The following is a 24,874-nucleotide window of genomic DNA, read 5'->3' on the forward strand; positions in this document are numbered from 1 at the left end:
GGATTACATCATCAAGCAAGATGGTCACGCTACCAGAGGGCATCACACCCCAAGTCATCTTTCAGGAGCAAAGCATTTGCTCAGAGAATGTTCTCCCCATGCATTCAAATAGGAATTAGATCCGATAACTGGCATTCAGAAATAGATATGAATAGTTTTAAGAAACTAAAGATGATGATATTAATCTATCAATGGACAGTCATGTAGAAAGACTACCATTTATAAATAAATTATGTTTTTAGTTTGCCTTTTTAACAAGAAACATCTTACACCCCAGAAAACCATGAAATAATGCAGGAAACTCAAAGAAAGGTACATACATGGAAGTGCTGGAAAACTAACCATGTAGTCCAATGATCTTTTCCTATTCTTTTAGCTTCTTATATATGCAAGCCCTTCCAAGTAATTCATGTAAAAGCCTGAAAAGGTTGGGCTAAGTGGGTGGGCAGGAGTTAAATATTAAATGCAAGTTATGTTCACACTGTGTACAAAAAACCTAACCATTAGCGTGCATTCTTTTCTTCTACCTTGAAAAAATAAACAGGACAAAATATAACTTAAACATGATTAACTTGCAAAGAGCACAACACACGGTTGTCATGCTGTATATCTCCAGATTCTCAATGCTCTGTTCTATCAACACACCGCCTACAAACTGCAAAAATAATCACTGCCAAAGCTACTCGAGGTGATTACATAAAATTCTTCTAAAAAGCTGCAAAATTATTTAATCGGGAAGAACTAAACGAAAAACTCTGCTTACCTTGTAGAAAACGGGCTTCATCTTTGCGGATTTTCTTTCACAGCATTACGCCCAGTGCAAGTGTGGGCTATGCTCCCAGATTTTACAAGCAGAAAATTATTTGCTGTAAGTGAATTCTTCCTTTCTCTCTTTTCAAACACATTATACAGAGTAAATATGTTCCTAGTCTTTTCTGATAATCTGTCTCTGACAAAACAATTTCTGAGATCAATTCAAAGACCTGAGAAGGGGAAAAGTTGACCATGCCACAGAACTAGTGTACAAAGAAAGTTCTCGTACCCTCAGCCATCGAGAGAGCTCAGAGATTACTGCCGGAATACCTTGTGGAAGGAAAACAGTATCTTCTCATCTGCATAATAGCCTGAGACATTTTTCGAGTAAAATCAACTTTCAACGAAGAAAATCATTTAAGCATGCCCACATTTGGATCAGAATCTACACCCAAGAAAATCCACACCCTCCTTTACTTACATGCTGTACATAAAAGAGAGAAGTTCAAAGGAAACTGCTCCCTCTGAGAGAAAGGATCACATCCAAGTCGGCTGCAGGGAGACGTGTGAGGCACGTCCTCTCCCACTCTCATCCCCAGGCAATGAAATGAAAAAAATCCCAAACTGTTCCTCCCAGTCACATCCACGAGGACATCCTAGCACCACCGCCCTCTTCCTCCAAAGCAGCCAAAGCAGTGACTGGGGAAGGCTCACCCTCTTCCTCTAGATGCCCACCCCACTCTGTGAGCCTGCCTGCCTGGAGAGGTACCAGGTTATGGCAGACGTGGAGACGGCAGAGCCACCAAGTGCTACGTCTTCAGAGCCAGCGCCAAGTCCGTGGGGGGACCGCTTCACACACCTTGAATTCCCACGACAAACCCCAAACTCTTTCAACCCCCTCGCCTGAAGAAAAGTTGTTTATTCCTTTCAAACTCCCAACTATTACAATTGCACATGCTAATTGCTAACAATACTGGGGGGGGGGAGATCCCCCACCCAGGAGAGGCTGACAGGGTCACACAAAGAGCGGTGACAGTAATAGGCACCCTTAAGGAGAGAGAAGGCAATCAATTATGAACCATTTGCAGAAATTGCCGGGCTGTCAAAAGCCCCGGTTACAGCTGTGCTTCATCAAGCCAGGCTTCGTTTGATTTTCAATGGAAATTATTCCTTATTATCGAGTCTAGAATACTTGTTAGTAAAATATCCCAAATGGCCCAGGTTCAACCAGAGTCTAATCTGAAAAGAAGTTAATGACCCCGAGAAGAACCAGGGAGCAGGGGCAGGACTTCTCCTTAAGAGCGACCCTGTCCTGCGGGCACCTTATAGAGGACAGTGCCTGGGGGCCTCCTGACATTGGGCATCAAGACAAATCCCAGCCACCATTTTAAACAGAAGACGACTGCTTTCAGACACAACAATGTTTCTAGGAGGTTAGAAAGGTGTAGAAGAACATATTTTATCATTAAATTTGAAACATACTTTTCATTATATCCATCTCAATTATTATTATTGGTGCCATTTGATTCTTTTTCCCCAAGAAACAAGGAACACATCAACCACTCAGCATTTCCCTAAGTATGTTAATATTTGAAAATTCAGGAAGGTGATTACCATACACTTGAGAGGAATTTTGCAGCAAATGATTAACCTATTCACACAGGCTGAGTGTTCCCAATCCAAAAATCTAACATCAAAAATGCTACAAAATCCAAAATGTTTTGTGCACCCGACATGATACCCCGAGTGGAAAATCACACAAATGATTTCATGTGGGGGGTGCAGTCAAAACATAAGCACCCTAAAAACACGGCATAAAATCACCTCCAGCAACTGTGTATAAGGTGCATATGAAACAGAAGAATTTCACGTTTGGAACTGGGTCCCAGCCCCAAGATGCCTCAAACATATAGTGCAAATATTTAAAATTTGAAATAAGTCTGAAATCCAAATTCTTTTGGTGTCTGGAATTCTGGATAGGGGATAGTTAACTGGTATTCTCCTTCAATAGGTTCTCTCTCCTGTGTTCTTTGGTAGGTATAAAGGTATGCATGAATGCATGTATTTGCATTCTCCCTTCACCATGAGTAACAATGGAGAGCTCAGATCACCCCAATTCCAACCTGACCACAGCTTTCACTGCTCTTCTAAATTCCTAACTGATGCTCCCAGGTTGACTTTATAACTGCTATATCTTCCGCAACCACTGTCATTGAATAGTTGGAAATAGCCTTGACATGCTCACTTTCCACATATCTATTTTATTGAATCTTAAAATACAACAAATTTGGGGTGGGGAATTAATTTCCTTCTTAAGAACTTCAATGTGTAACTCAAGCAGATTATCACAGAGAGAAAATCATTATCCTTGATGGCGCTAAGTGATTTCCCCCAACTGCCATGCTGTGCCCGTGCCTCCTGGGCACACTTGCTTTAAATAGAGCACCTCACTTCATGAGTGTTTCAGGAATGTTTGCTTTCTTAAAAAAAATAATAAGGCAAAGAAACTTATCTATTTCATGCTCTAGGAGCAACTGCTTCATAAAAAATTACTGATGAATATTTGCTATAATATTGTTTCTAAAAGCAAATAACCCACCAGAGATAGAACAGGAATAATACTAAAAATGCTGATGGACTTCAGTTTAGGAGAAGAAATTGTTCATCCTGGGGCCATGAGCAGACCCTGAGGAATTGGCAGGGAAGGGTAGAGAGCTATGGCAGGAGGCAGGCAGGGAATGGAGGAAAGGGGAAGGGAAGGGAGGAGGTGGGAGGCTGGACACCAGGGAGTGACCACTCTGAAGGTGCAGGCTCTCACCTGATGTGCCCTTCATAGTGGACATCATTAAAGGGCGTGCCACATGGCTCAACCATGTGGAGACTGCTACCAAGGGGCTGGCACCTGGAGGTGGTCTAAACCCGAATGGCATGCAGTCCCACTTTAGCTTTTATTTAAATTCCTGCTGTTATGGTTTAGATGTTGATGCAGGAATGTTCAGAGGTGAGGCGGTTCACCCTAGTTTGAGTGGACTGACTGGTGGTAACTGCAGGCAGGTGGGGCGTGGCTGGAGGAGGTGGGTCACTGGGGGGTGTGGGATGGAAGGGTTCACTTTCCCTGTGGCCAGCCCCCTTTCCCTCCCTCTTTCTGCTTCCTGGCCACCATGAATGGTGTGGTGGGTCTCCTCCACCACACCCTTCCCCCACGATGTTCTGCCTCACCTTGGTCTACACATCTGAATCTGTGTGCCAAAATAAACTTTTCCTCCTCCTAAATTGTTCTGGTCAGGTATTTTGGTCAGTGATGCGAAGCCGACTAGCATACCTATTGCTGCTCATATTTCCTCCATTCATATTTCGTATTTAAGAGAAAAGCAACTAATACAAAACAGTTATAATTTCAAAATCAAGACTGGATTTTAAGATACATCATGTCAGACCCCTTTTGAAAGTAGCCAACTACAAACAGTTAAACCTGCAGGAAAAGAAGGGACTGTAACAAGAGCCACTGGGGACATTGAATAAACTGGACCCCTGGTAAGTGGCTGGTGGGGTGGTAAGAGGGGGCAGAGCTGTGGGGACCAGCAGGGCTATTCCTCAGAGCTCAGCAGAATGGCCTCCAATCAAGCAATTCCACTTCTGGGTGTATGACCGAAATAATGGAAAACAAGCATTTCAGCAGACGTTTATGCACCACCATTCGCCACAGCCTTGCTCACCGATACCCAAATGACAGCACCAACCCAGGCACCTATCAAGAGATGAGTGGGCAAACAAAATGTGAGCTATACAAGCAGTGGGATATTATTCAGTCTTCATAGGAATGAAAATCTGACACAGGCTAAAACATGGGTGAACTCAGATGCAGTGAAATAAATATCAGGAAAAAGGACAAATATCATCACATCATTCCACTAATTTATGAGGTACCTAGAATTGGCAAATGAGAGAAGGTATGACAGAGGTTACCAAGGGGGCGGGGTAAGATCGACTCGCTATTGGGCAGAGTTTCTGTGCAGATTAAGAGATGGATGATGAAGATGTTGTAAAACTGAATATGCTGAAGGCCACTGAAGTGTATGCTTGAAAATGGTGACAGTGACACATTTCATTTTATGTAGTTTTTATCAAAACAACAACACGAAAGCATTCCAAAAATGGCTTACCTTTGACCCTCCCACCAAGGTGGGTGGGGGAGAGATGAGGGGGGTGCGGGAGGGGGTGGAAATGTAGAAAGGAACAGAATAGTAATTTAACATGGCTTTCGGGACACCTGAGTTTAGGACTTCCTTGTCAAAATAGCTAAGCAAAACCATCATAATGTAGGGATGGTACCATTCGCTGCTCCCTTCAATATCATGCCAAAGTTCTGTTTAAAGATAAGGGCTCCCATTTGTACTTAAACTTAAAAAAATAAAAAGAAAATATATTCTTTAAGGGAAAAAAAAACGTTTGTACCAGGGACAGGATGAGTCTACCTCGCCTTTTCCCATCTCAGGTGGAGGTGGCCGTTCACCGCAGGCCTGCCTGGCTCTCGGTTTGTGACTGGGGCAGCTTACCCTGAACGTCTGCTCCATCTTCTCCCTGTGGGACGCCTGGTCCAGGGTGCCATCTGTCTGACTCCTCTTCAGGCCCGTGGGGATGTCGGGAACATTGCTGAAATCTGCAGGGGAAAGTGACAAAGACATACATGACTTTGGCCACCTGCAGCCAGACAGAGTAGACTAGCTCAGAGAAAGAACCCTGCCCGCATCCTAGAGGGACGCTGGCAGCAGTCCTTCACAACCCTGAGGTCTGAGCACGCACACAGCTGGCCTCTCACTGAGGAAGCAGCATCTTCTGCCTGTTTTGGTCAAAGGTGCCCCATCACTCTTCCCATTGCTGTGCAAACGCTCTGATCTTACACAATTTATTTGGATAAAGAATCCATCAGCAGTGACCTCTGTTGGTATGCCTCTATTTTTGGCTAAGTGAGGGCAAAATTACCAGAAATCTCTTAGAAAACTAAAAGTGTAATATCATAGGCACATTGCAATCCATTTCTTGCTCACCTGAAAGAATAATTTTTTTCAGGCATCAACCATGATTTCACCCTAAATTGAAAATATTAGACCATATCCTGTTAACGTCTAGAGGAAAGGTAAAGGGATAATTAGCAGTAGGTCGAGCACACGGCTTCCCAGGCTACAGCTACACACACCCACCTCTCCTCTGTTCTCGAGTTAACGAATTCAACAGAGGTGGAAAGACCGGCCTCTACATAACACAGCAGAGGCTTTCCTTCCAGTGCTGGCATTTGACAGGCAGTGCCATCACCTAGGGGAAACCGGAAGGCTTCTGATTCCAGGCAGCTAAGCAGGAAGCCAACCAGTTGCTGGAGCCCAAAAGACATGGGCAAACTTGCAAAGAAAGTGTCCAGCATGCCTGAGGCAGGCAGTGTGGTCTCTGGAAGACGTTAAGAAGGCCTGAGAGCCCTAGGAGGTGGACAACAGATGGGTAGGGGTGATACTGCCCTATCCGCACTGACATTACCGTCACTCTACAGGCACTTACTTATAAGATGGGGGTGGGCGTGTCCAGAACGCATCTTAATGAGCTACACAGTTCTGCAGCTCCAATTTCTTCTTCCCTTTGCCTCTTCCAACACCCTGATCCCACCCATAAAAAGACCAGATAATCCGAGTTGCACTTGAGTGATGTTAGGGTAGAGCTAAGTTAGTCTAGATAAGGCAGAGCTCATCACAAAGGCTGAGCGGTCCTGGCCTCGATGCCACACTGCAGAGGCAAGCCGACTGAAGCGGGTAACCAAGGCCCTCCAAAGTGACCAGCCAGCGCGCCTCTACTGCAGTCACCATGCTCTCATGGGAGACCAACTAGAGCCTTCCCAGGAGGAAAACAGTCCTCCTTCCCGTGGGATCAGCACAAATGCATCTTTCTATCCATCCATCCATTCAAGCCACACTTCTTGAGCACTACCTGTTTCTCTAGGCACTGAAGCAGGTGCTGGGGATACAAAAGTCAGACAGACAGTCCTCAAGTCTGCTTCTGGGAGAGGTGGCTGGTGGGGGCAGGGGGGAGGGGCCTGAGCATGACAGAGCATCACAGATGACATTAGCAGTCTGAACAGGGATGAGTGGGGATGCTGGGCAAGAGAGTCCTTCTCCCTGGGCCTTAGAAGACATCACCAAAAGGGGACTCCTGAATGAAATCTTTAAATCTGGGGGATCTGTCTTAAAGGGGAAGATGACTTTAAGACAGGGGACAGGGGCTCTAGGGGTGGACACAGCTGGGTGAAGATGGACAGCGGAGAGCAGGCAGGACCAGGAGCTTGAGTGTCGCTGCAGCAGAGATTGGGGCAGGGAGGGGAGGCAGCCCGGGACGGCAAGATCTTGCAGACGGACAGATGGGAAAGTCACAGAAATGCTGCAGGTACATGGGACAGGATCCAAGTGGACACAGACTAGAGGAATAGCAAGAAGGTGAGTGGAGGCAGAGAGTTTGAGGAGGCAGATGCCATGGGTCTCCTCTTTGTCACCTATTAAGTGACACAGAAAAGGAGCTACCTGTCTCCACAGGGAATCTGAGGAAAGCAGGAGACTGCCACGTCAGCCGGTGCAAAGCACATCACCTAGGTTATGGAACCTGACCTGCAATATGGCTGCCTTTACCTTACAAACAAGGAGCTTGGCATTTCCAAAGAGCTCACCAAGCCCAGGAACCATGGCACAGTCGACACACGCATTCATTCCTGATGGAGATTGCTGTGGCACCCACTATGTCACCAGCAGGCACCAAAGGCTGGAGATACCAAGGGGAGCGAGACCTTGAGCCCCATGAAGAGTCAGGCATGGCGAGGGCATAAGGAGCTTGGGAGCCTGCGGTGCCAGATGGACGCTAGTGAAAATAGCACGGGAGATGTCACAGCAGGTGCCAGGCAAATTCTGAGTCATTCATCGAGTTTATGCACAAAACTTTGAAACTAAAATGTAGGAAACTCCCTGAGCCACTGTTTCTTACAGAGAGAGACACTCATTCAGGTTCTGAAACCGCATGCTTCAAGCAAGCAGGAGAAAAGGCGGGGCATTTACCTGGGAACAGATTTGAGACCGTTCCTGTCAGAACCCAGCACACCTAGGACAAAGGCTGAGCTACAACCCACGAGGCTCCCCTAACATCTTCATTGCCCTCAGCTTCAGGGAGCTTTGCTGGGCTCCTCTGAGGCATGATCTTGGGCACGTTGGCCACAGGAACCAACTCTTGGGACCCAAGAGGCCGCTCTGGACAATTTCTGATATCTGCCAAGACAGAAAATTTCAGGACAGTCCACCACCCAAATTTCACAGAGGCATATGCAGAGGCCCTGTGGTGACCAGCAATGTGCCAGAGCTGTCCTGGAGACTGACAAGGCACGGGGAGAGGCAAACTCCACAGTGCCCATGGCTGCCGACCCAGTTCCAAGAGTCTAAACTTCACCAGAACCTGCATTCCTGCAAAAGGAGCAGGCCTGAGTGTTCTTTCTAGAGGAGAAATAAATAAGGAAAAAGCACATTCTGGAAGGATGGAAGATTAGCTATAAAAAGGGTGTAAGCTGGTAAGATCCGAATGCTTACTTACAAAGCTGATTTAAACAGGCATCCTGTCCTGGAGAGAGATGCCTACATAGCCCCACTTACATTCCACCCACATCCTGAGCATGGGCTGCTAACAGGAGTAAATATATCCTACAAAAAACCGGCTTCCACCTGGCAGAGCCTTCTCATCAGGATGCATATACTGTGACGTGTTCCCAGAGCTCTTCATTCCTTGGGGATAACATGAAGCATCTGCTTCCTGCCCTCCCCACACTCAGCATCATGAAGTTCCAGTGTCCAGAAACCCCTATTTATATAAACATAAATTTATTTATATACAACTGTAAATCAATTTAAAAGAAGAGAAAACCAAATTGTAAACTCAAGAGAACTATTTCTTTCTGTTAGATATACCCTTTGTCTTTCTCATCTTATTCCTTGTGGAAATTAAGTTTGGGGCGAAGTCCTGCAATTTGGAAAACCTAACATTTAATGTGGCCAATGAAAGCGTCTATTTGGTAGCAGACTGAGCATGGCGGCAGCGTCCTGGGTTATAGGATTAGCTCCCATGTGGACCCACCTGTTGGATTTATCGATTCCCCCACCAGAGCTAGGCACTGAGCACCCACCAGGTGCTAGATCAGGTGCCACAATGAGCCCAGGCCCACCCATCTTTCTCATTTAATCAACAAATATTTTGTAGAGATGGATGACAGGTAGGCAGGCAAGAAAAATGAGCCCTGCGCTTCCATGTAGACAACCGAGGGGGGAAACATGAGGCTTTAGGTATGAAACACCTCGTAATTCAGTTTCCTCTTGAACAATGCGTCAGTACCTACCCCGTTAGTGCCACTGTCACCAAGTAGCTGGCAACCTCAAATCCTTTACAATTAAAGGGCAAAACCTGTGTTAAACTAACATCCTGGGTACCGACTTAAAAATAGAAACATCATTAACATGTTCAAGTTAAGGTCGCCTCACCCACACAGCGCGTAATCTTTAATTCAAAGTTATACAGTGACATCACTTTCAATCCAGTCTAGCAGAGGGGATGTGCAGAAGTGCAGGCTTTGCTGTCTACCTCCCCTGCCAGATAAGAAGCATCAGTATACTCCGGGGCTAACTGACAGGCACGGGGGAGCTCCCTGGGAAGCGTGGCGTGGGGAAGCCTGGGAGGGCCTTGGCTGCAGTGGTCTCCCTGCCAACATCCCACCTGCAGCCTGGAACTGTGGGCAGCTCTCATGTTTGGGTCACCTGACTGTGGCCAGCCCAGGATCCCATCTTGCTGGCTGCCTCCTCCCTACTCAACTAGGTAGCAAGAGATTGGCATGAAAGTTCTTCCCAGCCCCTGGCCACCACCAAGGGGCTGCCAGCAGACCCCAGAGAGCCCAGGTGGTGTGCAGCTGTCAGGGAAGGGAGGGCTCTCTGCCACAGCAGCAGCCAGGGACGCGCCTCCTGAGGACGGGCAGCTGTCTCCAGGATTCTGGTCAAAAGTCTGCGAATGCCTCCTGCATCCTTGGGGCAGCAGTTATAAGAGAAATTGGGGCGATCGACTTCTGTACCAACACAAGATGAGAGAACATTTGTTTTTTCTTCTGGGGCACAGTAAGACTTTTTGAGAAATTAAGGTTCCTAGTTGTTATGATGCGACCGTGTCCCCCAGAACTCGTGTTGAAGAGTCGGGTCAGACTTCCCTGGGATTAGGCTGCAGGCGGGATGCCAGCGGGGATGCCACAGCACAGCACTGTCCCCAGGGTCAGTGCTGGGAGATGGGGCCTAATGAGGGGCTCCGGTGACCAGATTAATGTCACTGTACAACAGGCTGGGGGGGGGGGGTCACGCCCTCCCTTCCACCTCCTGCCATGGGGGAATGCAGAGCGCAGGCACCATCAGAATCGCCAGACCCACCAGTGCCTCAGGATGGGACTTCCCAGCCTCCAGAGCTGCAGCCAGGGAGGTCTGCCCAGAGATCACCCCACCCGAGGTGTTTGTTACAGCAGCACGAGCAGAATAAGACAGGAGCCGTGGTGTCAAGAGAAGCTCCGCTTCCCTCAGTGAACTGAGGATTCCTGGGACAGCAAGGAAAAGGCCGGGGCAGGAGAGGGGGAACTTTTTTTTTTTTTTTTTTCCTGGTGTTGGGAATTAAACCCGGGGCTTCATGCATGCTATGCACATGCTCTACCACGGACGCCCTGGAAGCCGTTTTTCAACTGTTTTTTCCATGTTTCCAGGTATATATTATGGCACACTGTTTGTCAATACTACCAGACCCAGAGCCCCCTTTTTGATACTACATGCTTATACTACCCTGAAATAAAAATCACATTTAATATAATCTACCTCTACATGTGTTTTCATGAAAAGAAAATATACACACCCACAAAAAAAAATATGCTGTCCTAGCAGTAACACAGGGAGAAAAATACATGAAAAGTAATTTTTGATTTTTTTAAAATATGTGTTTCAATGTGCAAAGAATGGACCCAACCACTCCAGAACCCGTGTGGAAGTGACCCACATGAGCACTGCAGAGAATCACAGCCACAGAGTCATGCTCTGTCACAGATCACCCACAGCCAGGTGTCCTGGAGGTCACCATCAGGACTCAATTTTCCAAAGAGGGGAAAACTCTATGCAAAGTTCTGAACAAACAAAGGGCACGCTTCCCTTGACTTGTTGGTCTGTTGCACTTCTAGAAAATTCAGAGCACCTTCCAGCTGTGGGGGAAGCTGGCTCTTGGCTCAGATCACTATGCACATGTATCCCCCAAACCAGACCCACAAACTTCCAAGATGTCATGTGGTTGGCAATGCCACCTTCTCTGGGACCTGCCTCTGCCTCTCCCCCTGGCCAGAGCCTCAACTTTTCCTCTGGGAGAGTCGAGTGGCATCAGAGAATACAAAATGCACCAAAAGCACCCAGCTGAGAGCAGCGACCCACTAAGTATTAGTGTCCTTGCCCTGCAAGCAAGAGAAAGAATGCTCACTACCACAATAAAAATACAACATCCAGACAAGCAACACATCATGTTCAGTTGGACCTCTCATCTGAGGTTCAAAAGTAGTTTCATTGATGAAATCATCAATCCTTAGAACCCCCCTCTGATGTGAAAATCAGGATACACTTCCATAAAGAAAGTAGAAACAATTTTTAAATAATATCAAAGAAGCTAAAAGTGAATTCTAAATGGTTTAAGTTTTCAATTACATAATCCACTGTGGCATTGGTCATGCATCAGTGACTAATACTTAATTCTACTATGTTCTCACATTTAGATAACATAGTTTGTGTGAATTCTGTTCTTAATCTATTTGATTTTTCAATTTCTCAGAATTTCCACTGGGCAATTCCATAAATGAATAGCTTGTGGAGAATCAAAGAAAGTTAGATCAGAAAACAAACCTAGAAATTATTCCGATTTCTTCCTTCCTTTAAATACAAGTGCAGTTTTAAGAGAAGATAAATATCTTGCTAAATCAAAGTCCAGTTGAGGAATATCAACATTTTCTAAGTACAAATTTAAACCTCTTGTTCAGTTCTCCAAGCTTCACCCGTTGCTAAAAAACTCTGCATAAATGCTCACAACATGGTTATGGTACAAAGAGCACACTGAACAGTGAGTTCCTTTGCAAAGAGGCTTAGAGCCTCCAAATTTTTAAATTTAAATGTGCAAACTGGGTGCAGTAATGCTTATTTTTAACTAATACTGATTTCCCTGAATTCTATTCATGCTCTTACTTTAAAATGCAGTGGTTGGTGACACCTTTCACTAATGACATTTGCTGCACTCTGTCACACAGGCAAATCTCTCTTATCAGTCGGCAAGACACAATGAAATAAATCTGTTTAAATGAAATCCTGGAAATAATGGATGAACTGTTCTGTGAGAGAAAAACAACTGATTCTGCCACAAAGTTAATCAAGTCCTAAACTGTACTGTTAACCAAAAGATCATCAGTTAAAATTATATCCTCCAATATAGATAAAAATCAATCTGACCTTATCTAGGACTCTGCATTCTTATTCTTCTTCTTGAGGCTAGGAAACTCAAAGGAGCAGACCAAATGTCATGGTCAAGTTTGCAAAGAAGTAAATTCTATCATAGCATAAATACCATACCAGGAAAAAAAAAAAGTAAATTTCAAAAATCTCTCAAGTTCCACTTAACCTGAGGTCACAATCCAGTTGATGATGTTCTCGACAAAGCCAGTTCAATTTTGGTGATAAACGGAGGGAAATGCCAGTAGAAAATGTTTCTTAATAACAGGCCGCCATGATTGGATGCACTATCTTGTGATAAATACCCTTAGAGTCAAAAGAGGAGCAGGAGTGCGGCAGGTGCCATCAGGGTAGGAATGTGCTGCCGGTCACCTCCCTGGCTGACTGCAGCATACAGCTCCTCTGAGGATTGTGGCAGAGGACTCTGGATAACACCCACATCCTTGTTCTACAGGCAGCTCTGGCTGTGACCCAGGCAGAGTATTCAGCCCCCCAAAAAGGAGAACCTCCCATTTTCCCTCATCAGGGCCCCCGTGAAAAATATAAAGCCCATGACAAAGGAGATCTTCAGCCAAGGTCTTGGTATCACCAGACACTGACACTCTCCAGAGTTGGGAGGGTCACCAAATGCCATGCTTATTATATTCAGGGGTGTATAATAGACAACAAATGTATTTCAGACACTTAAAGAATTTTAATAAAGTGGAGTTTTGGTATTAAACTCTTATGAACAACTTACTTAGAATTCTATTCAAAGATACAAGGAAAAAAAAAAAAACAGAAAAAAGTCTGCATGAGTTCCCATTTGAGAACGTTGCTATGGGAAAAGGAAAGCTGAGCCACCCTGTTTTCAGTGCGTGCTACTGGTCTACTGCATGAAAGGGTGGCCAAACAGGAATGCAGTACTGACTCATGCCACAACACGGAGGGGCCCAGACAACATCACACTAAGTGAAAGAAATCCGACCTGACAGGCCACCTAGAGTACAATTCCAGGTATACAAAATGTCTAGAATTGGCCAATCCATAGAGATTTGTGGTTACCAGGAGCTAGGGGGAAGATCATTCTTCCAAAGCCAGGCACAGAGGAGCACACCTGTAATCCCAGCTTCTCAGGAGGCCAAAGCAGGAGGATCACAAGTTGGAACTCACCTGGGCAACTTAGTGAAGCCCTGTCACAAACCGCTGGGAATGTAGCTCAGTGGCAGAACACTTGCCTAGCATGTGGGAGACTCAGTACAAATCCCAGTCTCTCTCTCTCTCTCTCTCTCTCTCTCTCTCTCTCTCTCTCACACACACACACACACACACACACACACACACACACACACTGCACAACAATAAAGATAGTGAAAATATTACTACAAGCAACTCATCTTTCACCAACGATCACAAGGCAGGCAGTTCCTAATCGCCACCCCCAGTCCCCAGACAAGAACGGAGATGAGATGACAAGGGCCATCGTGAGTTCAGTTAAATCTAAATTTGCTCTCCTAAAGGGCAAATTATTAGTGGGTTTTACTCTATGTGCATTAATAGAGAAATCTTTAAAAGGAGACAAAAAAAAAAGACAAGGTTAAAATCCAGACATTTCCCCATGTGGAGGGAAAAGCAAGGCATTACAGGACTGTCCTTCCCCGAGACTGACTGTGACCTTCTCCAAGTTCCCAGGGACTTCCCGTGTCTCTGTGCCTTGATTTACCCAGCTGTGAGAGTGAAATGATAATAACATCTCTGCTCCATCAGGGTGAAGCAAGGGGTAATTAGTGCTTTTAAGGCTCTCTGTGATCTTTATATTGAGACAGCCTGCTATTATTCCAGAGCCCTAACAAACACCTTCTTCACAGCAGTCAAGACCTGACTCTATTTAAAGAGGTAAAGAGATGCCTACAAAACTAAATGGAATTCTTGATCCATTACATTGCTTTTTTTCACTTTATAACCTTTCCTAAGAAATGAGCATTCCTGCAGTCATTAAATTGTTATGTTAATCGTACGAAATAGATGAATTTTAGAGAGAGAGAAATGAAAGACTCAACTGTCTTGTCCAGTCCCTTGTTAGGAGTTGCAGTAATGGAAATCAGATCCACCTGCCCCAGCTCACACAGAACAAAGCCGGGGATGAGAGTCCAGACGTGATTCCTGTGGACCTAGCCTTTCACAATGAAAACGCATCTCACTATCAGTTCTGACCTAGCCTGGTGACACAGACGTTCCTGCTCCTTTTTAGTCGTGGTTTTCACTTTATCTAGATCATAAACACCAATCAACCCACTGCAGTTGCAAACAGGACAGATGTGGGACCCTGGCTGGACTCTCAGGCTGCTGGGATGGGTGGTAAGGCTCCTCAGAGCCAGAGCATCCTGTTCCCAGCCCAGCACAGCCAAAGGCCAGCTCAGAGTTCCATGTGCTGAAGTCAGTGGAGACCTCAGTCACATCCCACACTCTCCCTGCAGTAGATCAAGGAAGAGACCTGGAGCCTCAAAGTGTGCAGCGGGGATTCTGCTTATGCCCACAGCCTGCTCTCAGCGACAGCCCTGACACCTTCCTTTTGGTTGTCACTATTTACTCAACACCTGCAATTGACCGAGAAGTGTGCTAGCGCTGTGTCTCTACATCTCTGGCTTCTTCTACCAAGTCCCCGTGCTCACGGGATTTTCAGCAATAGGTAAATATGTAAGCAGTAGGTGCTAACTCCTCCATCCCGTACACAGGCAGAGTCCTTTCAGAGCTCAAAACGGGGAGAGCCCAGGACTCTCCACCTTCGGGCAGCCCCTGCATTTCACAGAACACAGTCCTAAAGGACAAGTGCAGAGGTGAGTAGAGAGTCTGCCAAATCCCAATCTTGGATTCCTCAAAGACTCATGAAATCTACCTCCCATCTCACCTTGAAACACCCTAGTCTCCTCTCTCAGCTAAGGCAAACTGACCTCCACAAGACCGAAGGACAACCATGGAGTGCTGAAGGCTTGCTGGCCAGGGCCCACCTGACGGCTGGCATTTAAGCCATGAGTACTAAACTTAGGCTTCTTACCAACATTTATAGTCCCTTCTTCCCCTCATTTTTATAAAATAAAAATGATGAAGTTTAATGAACACTCAGAAAATTTTGCTGATACTACCATGAAAAGACACCTAAAGTTCGTAGAAGCCTGACACGGTCGTTCATCCACAGAAACGTGAAGTCGGAATTCAATTCACAGCTGGCGATTCAGGAGGGAACACTGTGTTGGAAAGGTAAGTGAAGCAGTGGACAATAATAACGTGTCCCTCCATTCAAATTATTGTGCATCTTCTGCCAGGGCTCTAGCTGTCCTTGGAGAAGAAGATGCACAATAATTTTGCTAACAATGTCACATGTCTATTTCCAAAGAAATTTTCTAGAGCTACCAAGAAGTAACAAAATTGGTTAATCTGAACTTTGTCATTTTCTTCATTTTATGTTAAAGAGGCTAATGACCCCCCACACACACCAAAAAAAAAAAAAAAGGATTTGTAAATGGATAACTTAAAAATGATCATAGGTGATTACTGTAGCATCAGAAATAAATTTATAAATACAACAGATCATCACTGAATTGTCTGAAAGAAACTGATGCCCTGAAACTGTATTTCAAAGTTTATTTATTTATTTATTTATTTTTACAAACAAATGTGTGTTTGCTTTACACGAGGAGTGAAAATCTTTAAAGTCGGCAAGTTGGCACTCAAACCTATCATTCTATGTTGCTAATTTTGCTCAATTTTTGTGGAATTTTTCTAGATGGACTTTCACTACAAGCCATTTAAAAATTATCTTGAAGGTAGGTGAGACATGCATCAGAGAGACTTAGCACAGTGTCCCCATGTCCTGGCCAATCATCTCAGAGACTTGCTATTATCCTTTGCTGGAGAGTTTGCTTCCAGATGTTCCCAGGGCTCCATCCCTTACCTCCTTCAAGCCTTTGTTCCAATGTGCCTCTAGTTCTCCTGAAGTCTGCTGGATTTACAATGTCACCCCCTAGTCCCTACTCCAGTTCCTGGCTGCCCTGATCCAACTTCTCCATTCCACTCCTTCCCTGTTATACACTACTTAATTTATTTATTATGCTTTTGCCTATCTTCTATTTCCTGCACTAAAATGTGTAAGAATTTCTTTTAACCTGTTTTGTTGACTGCACACTTTTACAACAGTCCCTGCCACACAATAGCTAGTCACTAAATAACTGTTAAGTGAATGCCTGAAAGAAAAGTTAAAGAAGGCAAATATGTGTTTTCCAGAGACCACCAGTTTCTCAGCTGGGGCTGAGAGTGCTCTCTGCAGGTAATGCAACCTACTGTGGGGGTGAGGGGCTGCATGTGCCGCTTTATGGACCTAACGGAAGGCCTTGAATTCAGAAATAAGGACAAAAGTTCATTTTTCAACTTCAAGGTTAAAAAAAAGAAAAAGAAATTCAGTCAAATTATTTACACCACAGATTAAACCTCAAGGAATAAACAAAGCCAGGATGCCCTTCTTGGCTACAAGTCTGATTTTCTACACTTTAAACAGACCACAGTTGGGAGGCAGCATAGTTGTTCACGTACCGTGAGAGCAGGATGCTGAATGTGAAGAGCTGGGGACTGCGGTTTTCACATCTCAGTGCTGTCGTTTCCATATTCTTTATTTATTATTGATGAAATGTTCCAGCAAATATTTATTGAGTGGTTCTGCTTATGTGCTGGGGAGTTACTGATGCTCAAAGAGTACCTGTTGAGGGAGGGCAAGTCCCGCTGCCTACCTATGGGCTCTGGTGGAGGACGGGCAGGGCACCCTGCCACATGCAGCTCCCACCTCCCACCCCATTCCAGGCCTCTGCCGTCTCTCCATGTGGCTGGAGCAGCTCCTATGCCCTTCCCAGCACTGGCACCAGAGTGGCCTGTCTTGCTTACATACAAATATGACCAGCCCTGAGAATCTCACCCGGCTTCTCTGCCCGACTTCCTAGCCCTGGCCGCCCATCGGGCTGCCCTCTCCCCTTCCTTTTTGCACCAGACTCTCCTACAGTCTCACACTCTTCCCCACAGCCAGGCTCCCAGCTCCCTCCCCACTTCCTCAGCCTCCTCCTCTACCCCTTCATGCTTCAGAGTCCAACCAAAGGAGACCCTCCCTCAGAAGTGGCCCTGACCATGCCCACGTGAGTCTTCTGCCCCTCTTGCTGCTGTCTGAAGATTTGAGAAGAGCCCTTCTCAAATCATGCCCTCTAGCATACTGGGACCAGCGAGATCCTTTCAAGGACTCTCCAAGTTCAAAATTACTCTCAGAATAACAGCATTTGCCCTTTTCTCCAAGGTCATTCCCACAGATAGTGCAGTGCACTGACAGATGACTCTCGCGACATCTCAACACACACATTTTAAGGCAATGACTTCAATCTGTCCTAGGGACCACAACATTCTTCACCGCCACATGCCCAGTCTGAGAAGTATTCCAGTTTCACTTAAGAATGGAATTTCCCCAATGAAGCTGCACGAATTATGAAGCTTTCTACATCTCGACCCTTAAAATGCATCTGAGAAGTGCACACAGCTCTCCTGCCACAGGCCAAAGGAGGGACGTGGGTGGTTGTGAGGAAAAGCACTTAGACAACTGAGTTTCAGACTGAACTCGTGAAACGTGATTTGTACTTAAAAATACAACTAATTGGGGGCTGGGGCTGGAGCTCAGTGGTAGCAGACTTGCCTGAGTGTGTGAGGCACTGGGTTCGGATCTCAGCACTGCATATAAATAAATAAAATAAAGGTCTATCAACAACTCAAAAACAATTTTAAAATACAATTAATTGAGAATATTTCCTTTAAAATGAACAGAGTGAGCCTTCTAAGAAAACAACTGACAGTATTTGCAGATATATTACAAACTTTCAGGCAAAAATTAGATTCTTGGAAACTTTGTATCTGCCGCTATGAGTGTGATAGCTCCCTAATATTTAAAGACTTTTCCAATGAGATTTGATGCGAATTTTTTAATACAGAGTAATAAGACATCCATACTTGAGAGCCACATAACTCAGTGGCCCATATTTTTCAAATAAACAAATGCATGCTATAAAATAATGTATGAGTAAAAGATCCATTTCAACTGCAAGATGACCTACTGGATGTTCGTGACCATGAAGAAAAGTCCACTAACACCGTCTCAGATGCCACGTTGCAACTAACTTTGAAGGACTACTTCTTCAGTTTTGGTGTAATATCAAAAACAGTCTCCACAATTATCAGAAAGGGCTTCCTGAGTGCGTACGTCTGGGTGAGACTGGACCATCTTTAAACAGTGCCACCAGAACACTGCGTGGCAACAAATGGCACAAGGAAACCAATTGAGAGTCCAGTGGTCCTCCGGGAAGATACATGATCAAGAGGTTCGCAAAACTGTAGAACAAAACTACTCTTCTCACCACTTTTTTTTTTTTGGTTTTTAGAAACATTTCATGAAATGGGTTCATTGCAAGTTTAAAATTAAGAAGTATTTTTGAGATTATTCTCAGTTTAAATTTCTAATACAATAAACAGCTATGTAACTAGGGTTCTTTGGGGTCCTCAATGACCTCTAGCAGTAAAGGATCCAGAAGGAGCCCACCAAGTTTGTTGAAACCAGAGTGGTCGCTACAGTGGGTGTCGGTGCCCACGTCACCTGCAGCCCAGCACCTGAAGGTAGGGTTGTTTTCTCCATTTTTGCATCTCTGCCATCAAACATAGCACTCGACACAACCATAAACAGGTTACCTTACAGTTCTGGAGGTCGGAAGGCCAAGGCCAGCAGGGCTGGGTTCCCTCTGGACGCCTGGATCCACATAGGGAAACTGTTTCTCTCCTTTCAAGTACCAACTTCCAAAGGCCACTTGCAGGGTGTGGCTCGTGGTCCGGTCACAGTGACTCATAGGACACAGCTCCTGGCTCTGGCCTTCCTGCTCCCTCCTGGGTGGACTCTGCGCCACCCAGATAACCCAGAGTAATACCTCTTCTCGGGCCCCTCACTTCCTCCCATCCACAAAGCTCCTTTTTCCATGTAAGTCCCTGCTGCCACATTTGCTGTTCTGAGGATTAGGGTCTGGGCACTTTGAAGGAGGCCCTTGTTCTGCCTACCACAGTCACATACTAAGGTAGTGCTATAAAAACAAAGCAGGAAAATACCCCACCATTCCCCCCAACTTTAAGCTTCCCCAGACCAGAATGAGAAAGACACTAGGAACAATGATTGCCCCTGAAGGAGAAACTCAGGGGCTGAGAACAAAGCAGGAGGAATTAATCCATTTTCTTTAACACACATATTGTAGCCATGTGCCAGCACCACCTAGTGTTTTCCTCTTATTTCCTCACTAGCCCCACAAAAATCCCAGACCACTTTACAGTTGCTGTAACTCTGAACAGAGGGGTCACGTGACTTGCCCAAAGCCACACATCCAGGAAGCAGAAGAGCCTGAGCCAGGACTTGAACCCAGGATGTCTGGTTAATGTCCATGCTTTTAACCACTGCGCTACCCAATCCCAGGGCACTTGGTGTGGCTGTTCAACCTTCTACACTGCTGGGATTCCATACCATGCACGTGTATTACCAATCCCAAAAAACAGAGGAGGCTGTCAATCAAACAGTTGTCTCTAATAGAGAGAGCTAAAAAGGAGATACCAGGATGTGGTCCTTCTGGACCGTTTTATTCCTTCATAGGGAGGAACAGAGGAATATAATCCTTTTTTTAGCCCAATACAAAAGAAGAGGATCCGAGGTGGAAATACAGAGGAGTATCATTTGGCAGCCAGAGCTTGAACGTCCACAGGAATAGAGGGGTCTGCTTCTTCTTTTCCTTATGCAACAGGCTATGAGGATTCAGCCAGCCTGGACTCAGAGAACTACACGCCACAGAGGTCTGGCTCACTCTGTGTGCACAGGAGACGAGGCAGGGCGTCAAGAAGGCTCAGATCTCTCTAAAAGTGGCACGCTTCGAATGCTCCGCACACCGCCCTTCCAAGGAAGGTTCCTTAGCTTTTCACCTAAATGGTGTACTTGCACTTAATGGTCAGAGAAAGAACACAAAACTGGCTTTTACTAAAAATGCTGGCAAACTCTGGGCAGCTTCTGCCCTGGCCACAGCACTGCCCCACCCTCCTTGCTGAGGGGCATCGCCCCACTACCAGCCATCCCGGTGCAGGCCACAGGACATTATTCTGTCTGCTATACCCCTAGAGGTGACCCGTGAGGACTGACCATCAGTATCTATGGCTTCCCAATGCTGACACGTGCTTGGGCTTTACAGGGAACTTACAGTCACTCACTCACTCACTCTTTTCCCCAAATCATTTTTTATTATTTATTTTTCAGGGGACTTCCAATCATTAAAAACAATAAGACCCGCAGGAATGAAGCCATAGTGTGAGAAAACAGAGCTGACGGGCTGGTGTGGGTTTCCAAACCACACTCCAGAGGTCATCAAAGGACCAGGTGCGTCCTCTGAACTCCACCAGAGGCAGGGAAGGTGGTGGTGTTTTCCAGATGGCGCCACAATCTCCTGTAAATCCCACAAGCTGCCCAGCAGTCTGACCCGCCTTTTCCCATGAGCTCTGCCTGCCACCTCTATGCAGGCCACCGGCTCCGTGGGAGACTCCCTTGCCTCCTCTGGGCGTAGAACCTGTGCGTCAGCAGTGCCCAGATCAAATGCCATCCCCTCTAGAAATCTCAAGGGCGCTAGAAATCTCTTGGGCGCTCAGGCTGCGGGTCCAGTCCTCAACTGTGCACTCCTCCGCTCTCTAATTCATCTTCACACGCCAAGGTCAAATCCCACCTCCAACCCCTGTTCTCTTCACCACAAAAGTTTTGATTTTTAATGTATTTTATTATTCACAAGTATTTCCACTCAACTGCAAGTTTTTTGAGATTATACAATGAATTCATCCTTACATACCCAGGTCAAATAAGTGAACGGCAAGAGTGAGAAAAAGGGAATCAGACTCCCAAACAGAATTCAGCAAGGGAATGAGTCCTCAAGGTCTTAATTCTCCCCACAGCTAACAGAAAGCCACATACTCCATTCTGGTGATGCACAGCACTAAAACCTCCTTTCAGAGTGCTTCTAAGGAACTACTTAATCTGAGACCAAAGTTCCAAGTCCTGACAAAACCGATATTTCCCAATCAGCTTTAAAAAAAAAAAAAAAAATTTAAAATGCATCTCCCTTCTTTAGGAACACTAATATGTTTTTATATCTTGGAGTCGAGGGTGTCAGCCAGACAGACTCAGTAATAGCGGTTTTACACACAAACAGTGTGTTCTCCAAGCTAAATGCTATTAGTCATCCTAAACAAAATGCCCTCACTCTCACAAACAGGAAATGAGTGGCCTGGCCCCATCACAGCCAGCTCTGTAAGACTTTCCCCTGGTGAAAAGCTGTACCGTGGACACACACATCCCCAGGAGCAATGCATCCAGGAGAGCAAACTCACATCTAAGTGGCTTCTTCTCAAAAAGAGAGAGGTTCAAAGGGAGCCTGAGGCTCGAGAGGAACCTTCACCACTGGGGACACATTCGCTGGGTCTGCCCTGGCCTTTCCCATTTCATCTCCCGTTAAACACACCCCCACACTACACCAAGGCATCAAGAGCATGTGTCAAAGCCACGAGTCCAGTGTTGACATAAGGACCTTGTTCAGGAACTCTGTGTCCAATGAGACTTCCCTAAAAGCTGCTGGAATTGTTCAAAGGATGGCAAACACTAGAAAAGGGATTTTCATGCATAACTCATAAAAGCTCATGAACAGGAATCTAGCATAAACAGGCCTGGAACACCCGGTCCCATCAATGATGGCCTTGTTGGCACTAAAATAACTAAAATTCCCTCTGGGGAATTCCAGTGGTGAAATTAGTTCTCCCTATAAAAAGTCTTTACAGATGATATTTCAGCTCAAGTCAAATACAGCTCATGGACATTCCCTCTTCCTATGAATATTAGAACAGGAATTAAAGGCAAAAATCAAAGAGCCATTTACTTCTTCGGGGGCTAAGGAACTTCCTATGGAACACAGATCAGTTCTCAGTATCTGGTCAGTGAGGACGTCAGGAAGGGAAGCTGATGACTGGGAATCCTCTGCTTCTTGGTGGATTCACCTACTGAATAGAACAGTCTCCTGAGCAAGGGCTGAGGAGCGAGGTGAGTTAACCAGTCCACTTGCTGCTTTCTGACCACTACAGAGGACAGTGGTGGCAGTTTGAGGCACATATTTCCTAACCGAGAGAACACCCCACCTGAGCACAACAGTTACCTTTTGCTATAATCTCCTTCAATTTTTAAGAACTCAAAGAGAGGGGCTGCTTAGGTCCAGGCTTGCCTCCTGTAGATTACTGGCCAGGAGGCAGTGTGAGTGCACGCACTGACCAGGTGTGGCCACGGGGGGGCCCACCCTGGTTGGCTAAAAGTGGAGCCTGCACTGCCCCAAATCACCTGAAGGAGGCGCTCTCATAGCAGGACCCATCAAGCAAGTCTCACTCACTGTGGAGTTTGAGACCCATTTCCCTGAATGTTATACATACAGATCAAGCAGCCTTCAATACCAGTAGAACCCATCTTTTCTTAAAAAAAAACAAAACAAGATCCTAAACAGCAGCCCACAACCACTTCCCTGGCTCTCATGTCACTGTGACTAACACTTCTTTTAGACACAGATAGAGACAAATAATTTTTTCCCCCTCTACTCAAACCTAATCAAGAGACTAAGGTTAACCAACATAAATGTCTGGATATCTGACAAAATCCAAAATAGACCAAAAGCCCTAAGCTCCATGTAGCTTTCCCCCAGGACCTCACACATTCAAACACTCAACAGGGAGGAGGTCAGTAAATATTCCAAATACGACCAAACAACCAGTTAATGCTTCCTTCCTCCTCCATCTTCTGATATTCTTATAAAACAGGTCTTCTCTTCCAGGGAGTCCTTAACAGACAGAGAAGTGGCCTTTCTGGGCAAGGAAGCAGAGCTGTCCTTCCCTCTTCCCAAGTACCCAGACACCGTCTAGAAATGACCACTGCTAAGCATAAACCAGAATTGTGTTAATAACTGGTTTACAAAGGCATTTAAGTTTTTATCTGTGCCAATTTATTTATTTATTTATTTTTTAGAAAGAAAACAGGATTACCATTTTCTGCTTCACTACAAAAGCAAATCAAAGTAAGTTTCAATAAAATGTTAAGCTGCAAAGGCGAGGGAAGCGGGAGAATCAGGGTTTCAGACAAGGGGTGGTTATAGGTGTTTATGTGGCAGGTGGTCCCCAGAGCAGCAGAGAGAAACTGGCAGAAGCCCATGAACAGTGTGAGGCATCTCTATGTGCACCGGGGCGCCCCCCAGGGGCCACTCGAAGAACAGCATGGAGCCTCTGCAAGGGAGGAGGAAGAGGGGTAGCACCCCCCACCAGGCCCCCCAAACCAGACTCAAGCCCCACTCTCACTGGGCCTGCACATTTGTCCTCACAGCCCCTCTGAGAAATGCCACAAACGCAGGCTTCTTTTAACACAGAGATGTTTTGTACAAATGAGAAGTTTGTTCTTTCTTTTCTCTTTCAATTTCTTACCTGCCCACCCCATATTTTACATCCACCCTGCTACCTTCAGAATGAATAGGTTTCCTTCTGAAGTGTTCATTCACAGGCCGTTAACTTCCTTCCCAAGTGACGTAACTATCCCAAAAAGAAAGAAAAATAATTATGTTTGCAAAGTGTGTGGAGAAGCTGGCCCCTGTGCCTGTTTTCTTTCCAGCACAAGCACATTACTATGGAACAGTCACCTGGAGCTCAGGAAAGGGGACAAACACCACCACCTAGGGCAGAAGGGATGGCACACTGCCTGGGATGCTGTCACCCTCCAAGGAACATAGTCCCACCAGGAAACCAGGAAGGGAGGGTCTAGTGGCTCTCCCTGGCTGGTGGGGAAGCCCCGTCCAGGGAAGAAATCTGCACATGTGGGCGCTGCAGCCATGTAGACGGGCACCAGCGGTAAGGCCAGCTATGGACAAGCCCTGCTGCGGCTGGCTAGCCAAGTGACCTGTGCTCACAGCTCCTCGGGGAAGTTATCAAAGTCCAGACCACCAGAGAGGCTCTTAGGACGAGGACTAGAGCGGCCATCTGACACACCCAGGACCACCTTTCCATCCTGTTTCCTTGCAGAAAGTGGTAGACAAGCCTACCTCACCTGCTTCATTCTATTTAAAAAAAAAAAAAAAAAAAGGTAAATTCGACCCTTGTGCTGCTTTCTATAGGAATTCACTTATGAAAGTATCAAAAGTATAATAGACTCTTCAGTGATTCCTTATTGTGATAAAACGCACAGAGGTATAACACAGGAAGTGCACACATCCCTCAAGAGTAATGAATCCAGCAAAGCGACACACGCACAGATTATGTGGAGCACTCAGGCTTGTGACAGCAGCCAGCAGGTTGAGTGATGGCCTAATATGGCACGTAATTAATGAGTTCCATCATAACTTTTTGTTTTATGATGCTCCCTTTTATATCCCAATAGTCAATTTAATAGCATTTTAAATGGGAAGAAAACCACA

The 24,874-nt window shown here is 45.7% G+C and overlaps 1 protein-coding gene across 3 annotated transcripts in view; it reads right to left on the minus strand.

The window, feature by feature from the left end:
- The window catches only part of Tiam2 (TIAM Rac1 associated GEF 2), a 232,700-nt gene that overhangs the window by 33,184 nt on the left and 174,642 nt on the right, over positions 1–24,874 (minus strand). For 2 of the 3 annotated variants that reach the window (XM_071612884.1, XM_071612883.1), the window contains exon 17: positions 5,310–5,413. In XM_071612884.1, the coding sequence (XP_071468985.1) occupies positions 5,310–5,413 (104 nt within the window). Of the gene's footprint in view, positions 1–5,309; positions 5,414–19,064; positions 19,095–24,874 lie in introns of those variants that run through there. The other variant, XM_027939434.3, reaches the window with a different exon arrangement.

This window comes from Marmota flaviventris, chromosome 6 (genome assembly GCF_047511675.1).
Source record: "Marmota flaviventris isolate mMarFla1 chromosome 6, mMarFla1.hap1, whole genome shotgun sequence".
NCBI classification, from domain to species: Eukaryota; Metazoa; Chordata; class Mammalia; order Rodentia; family Sciuridae; genus Marmota; species Marmota flaviventris.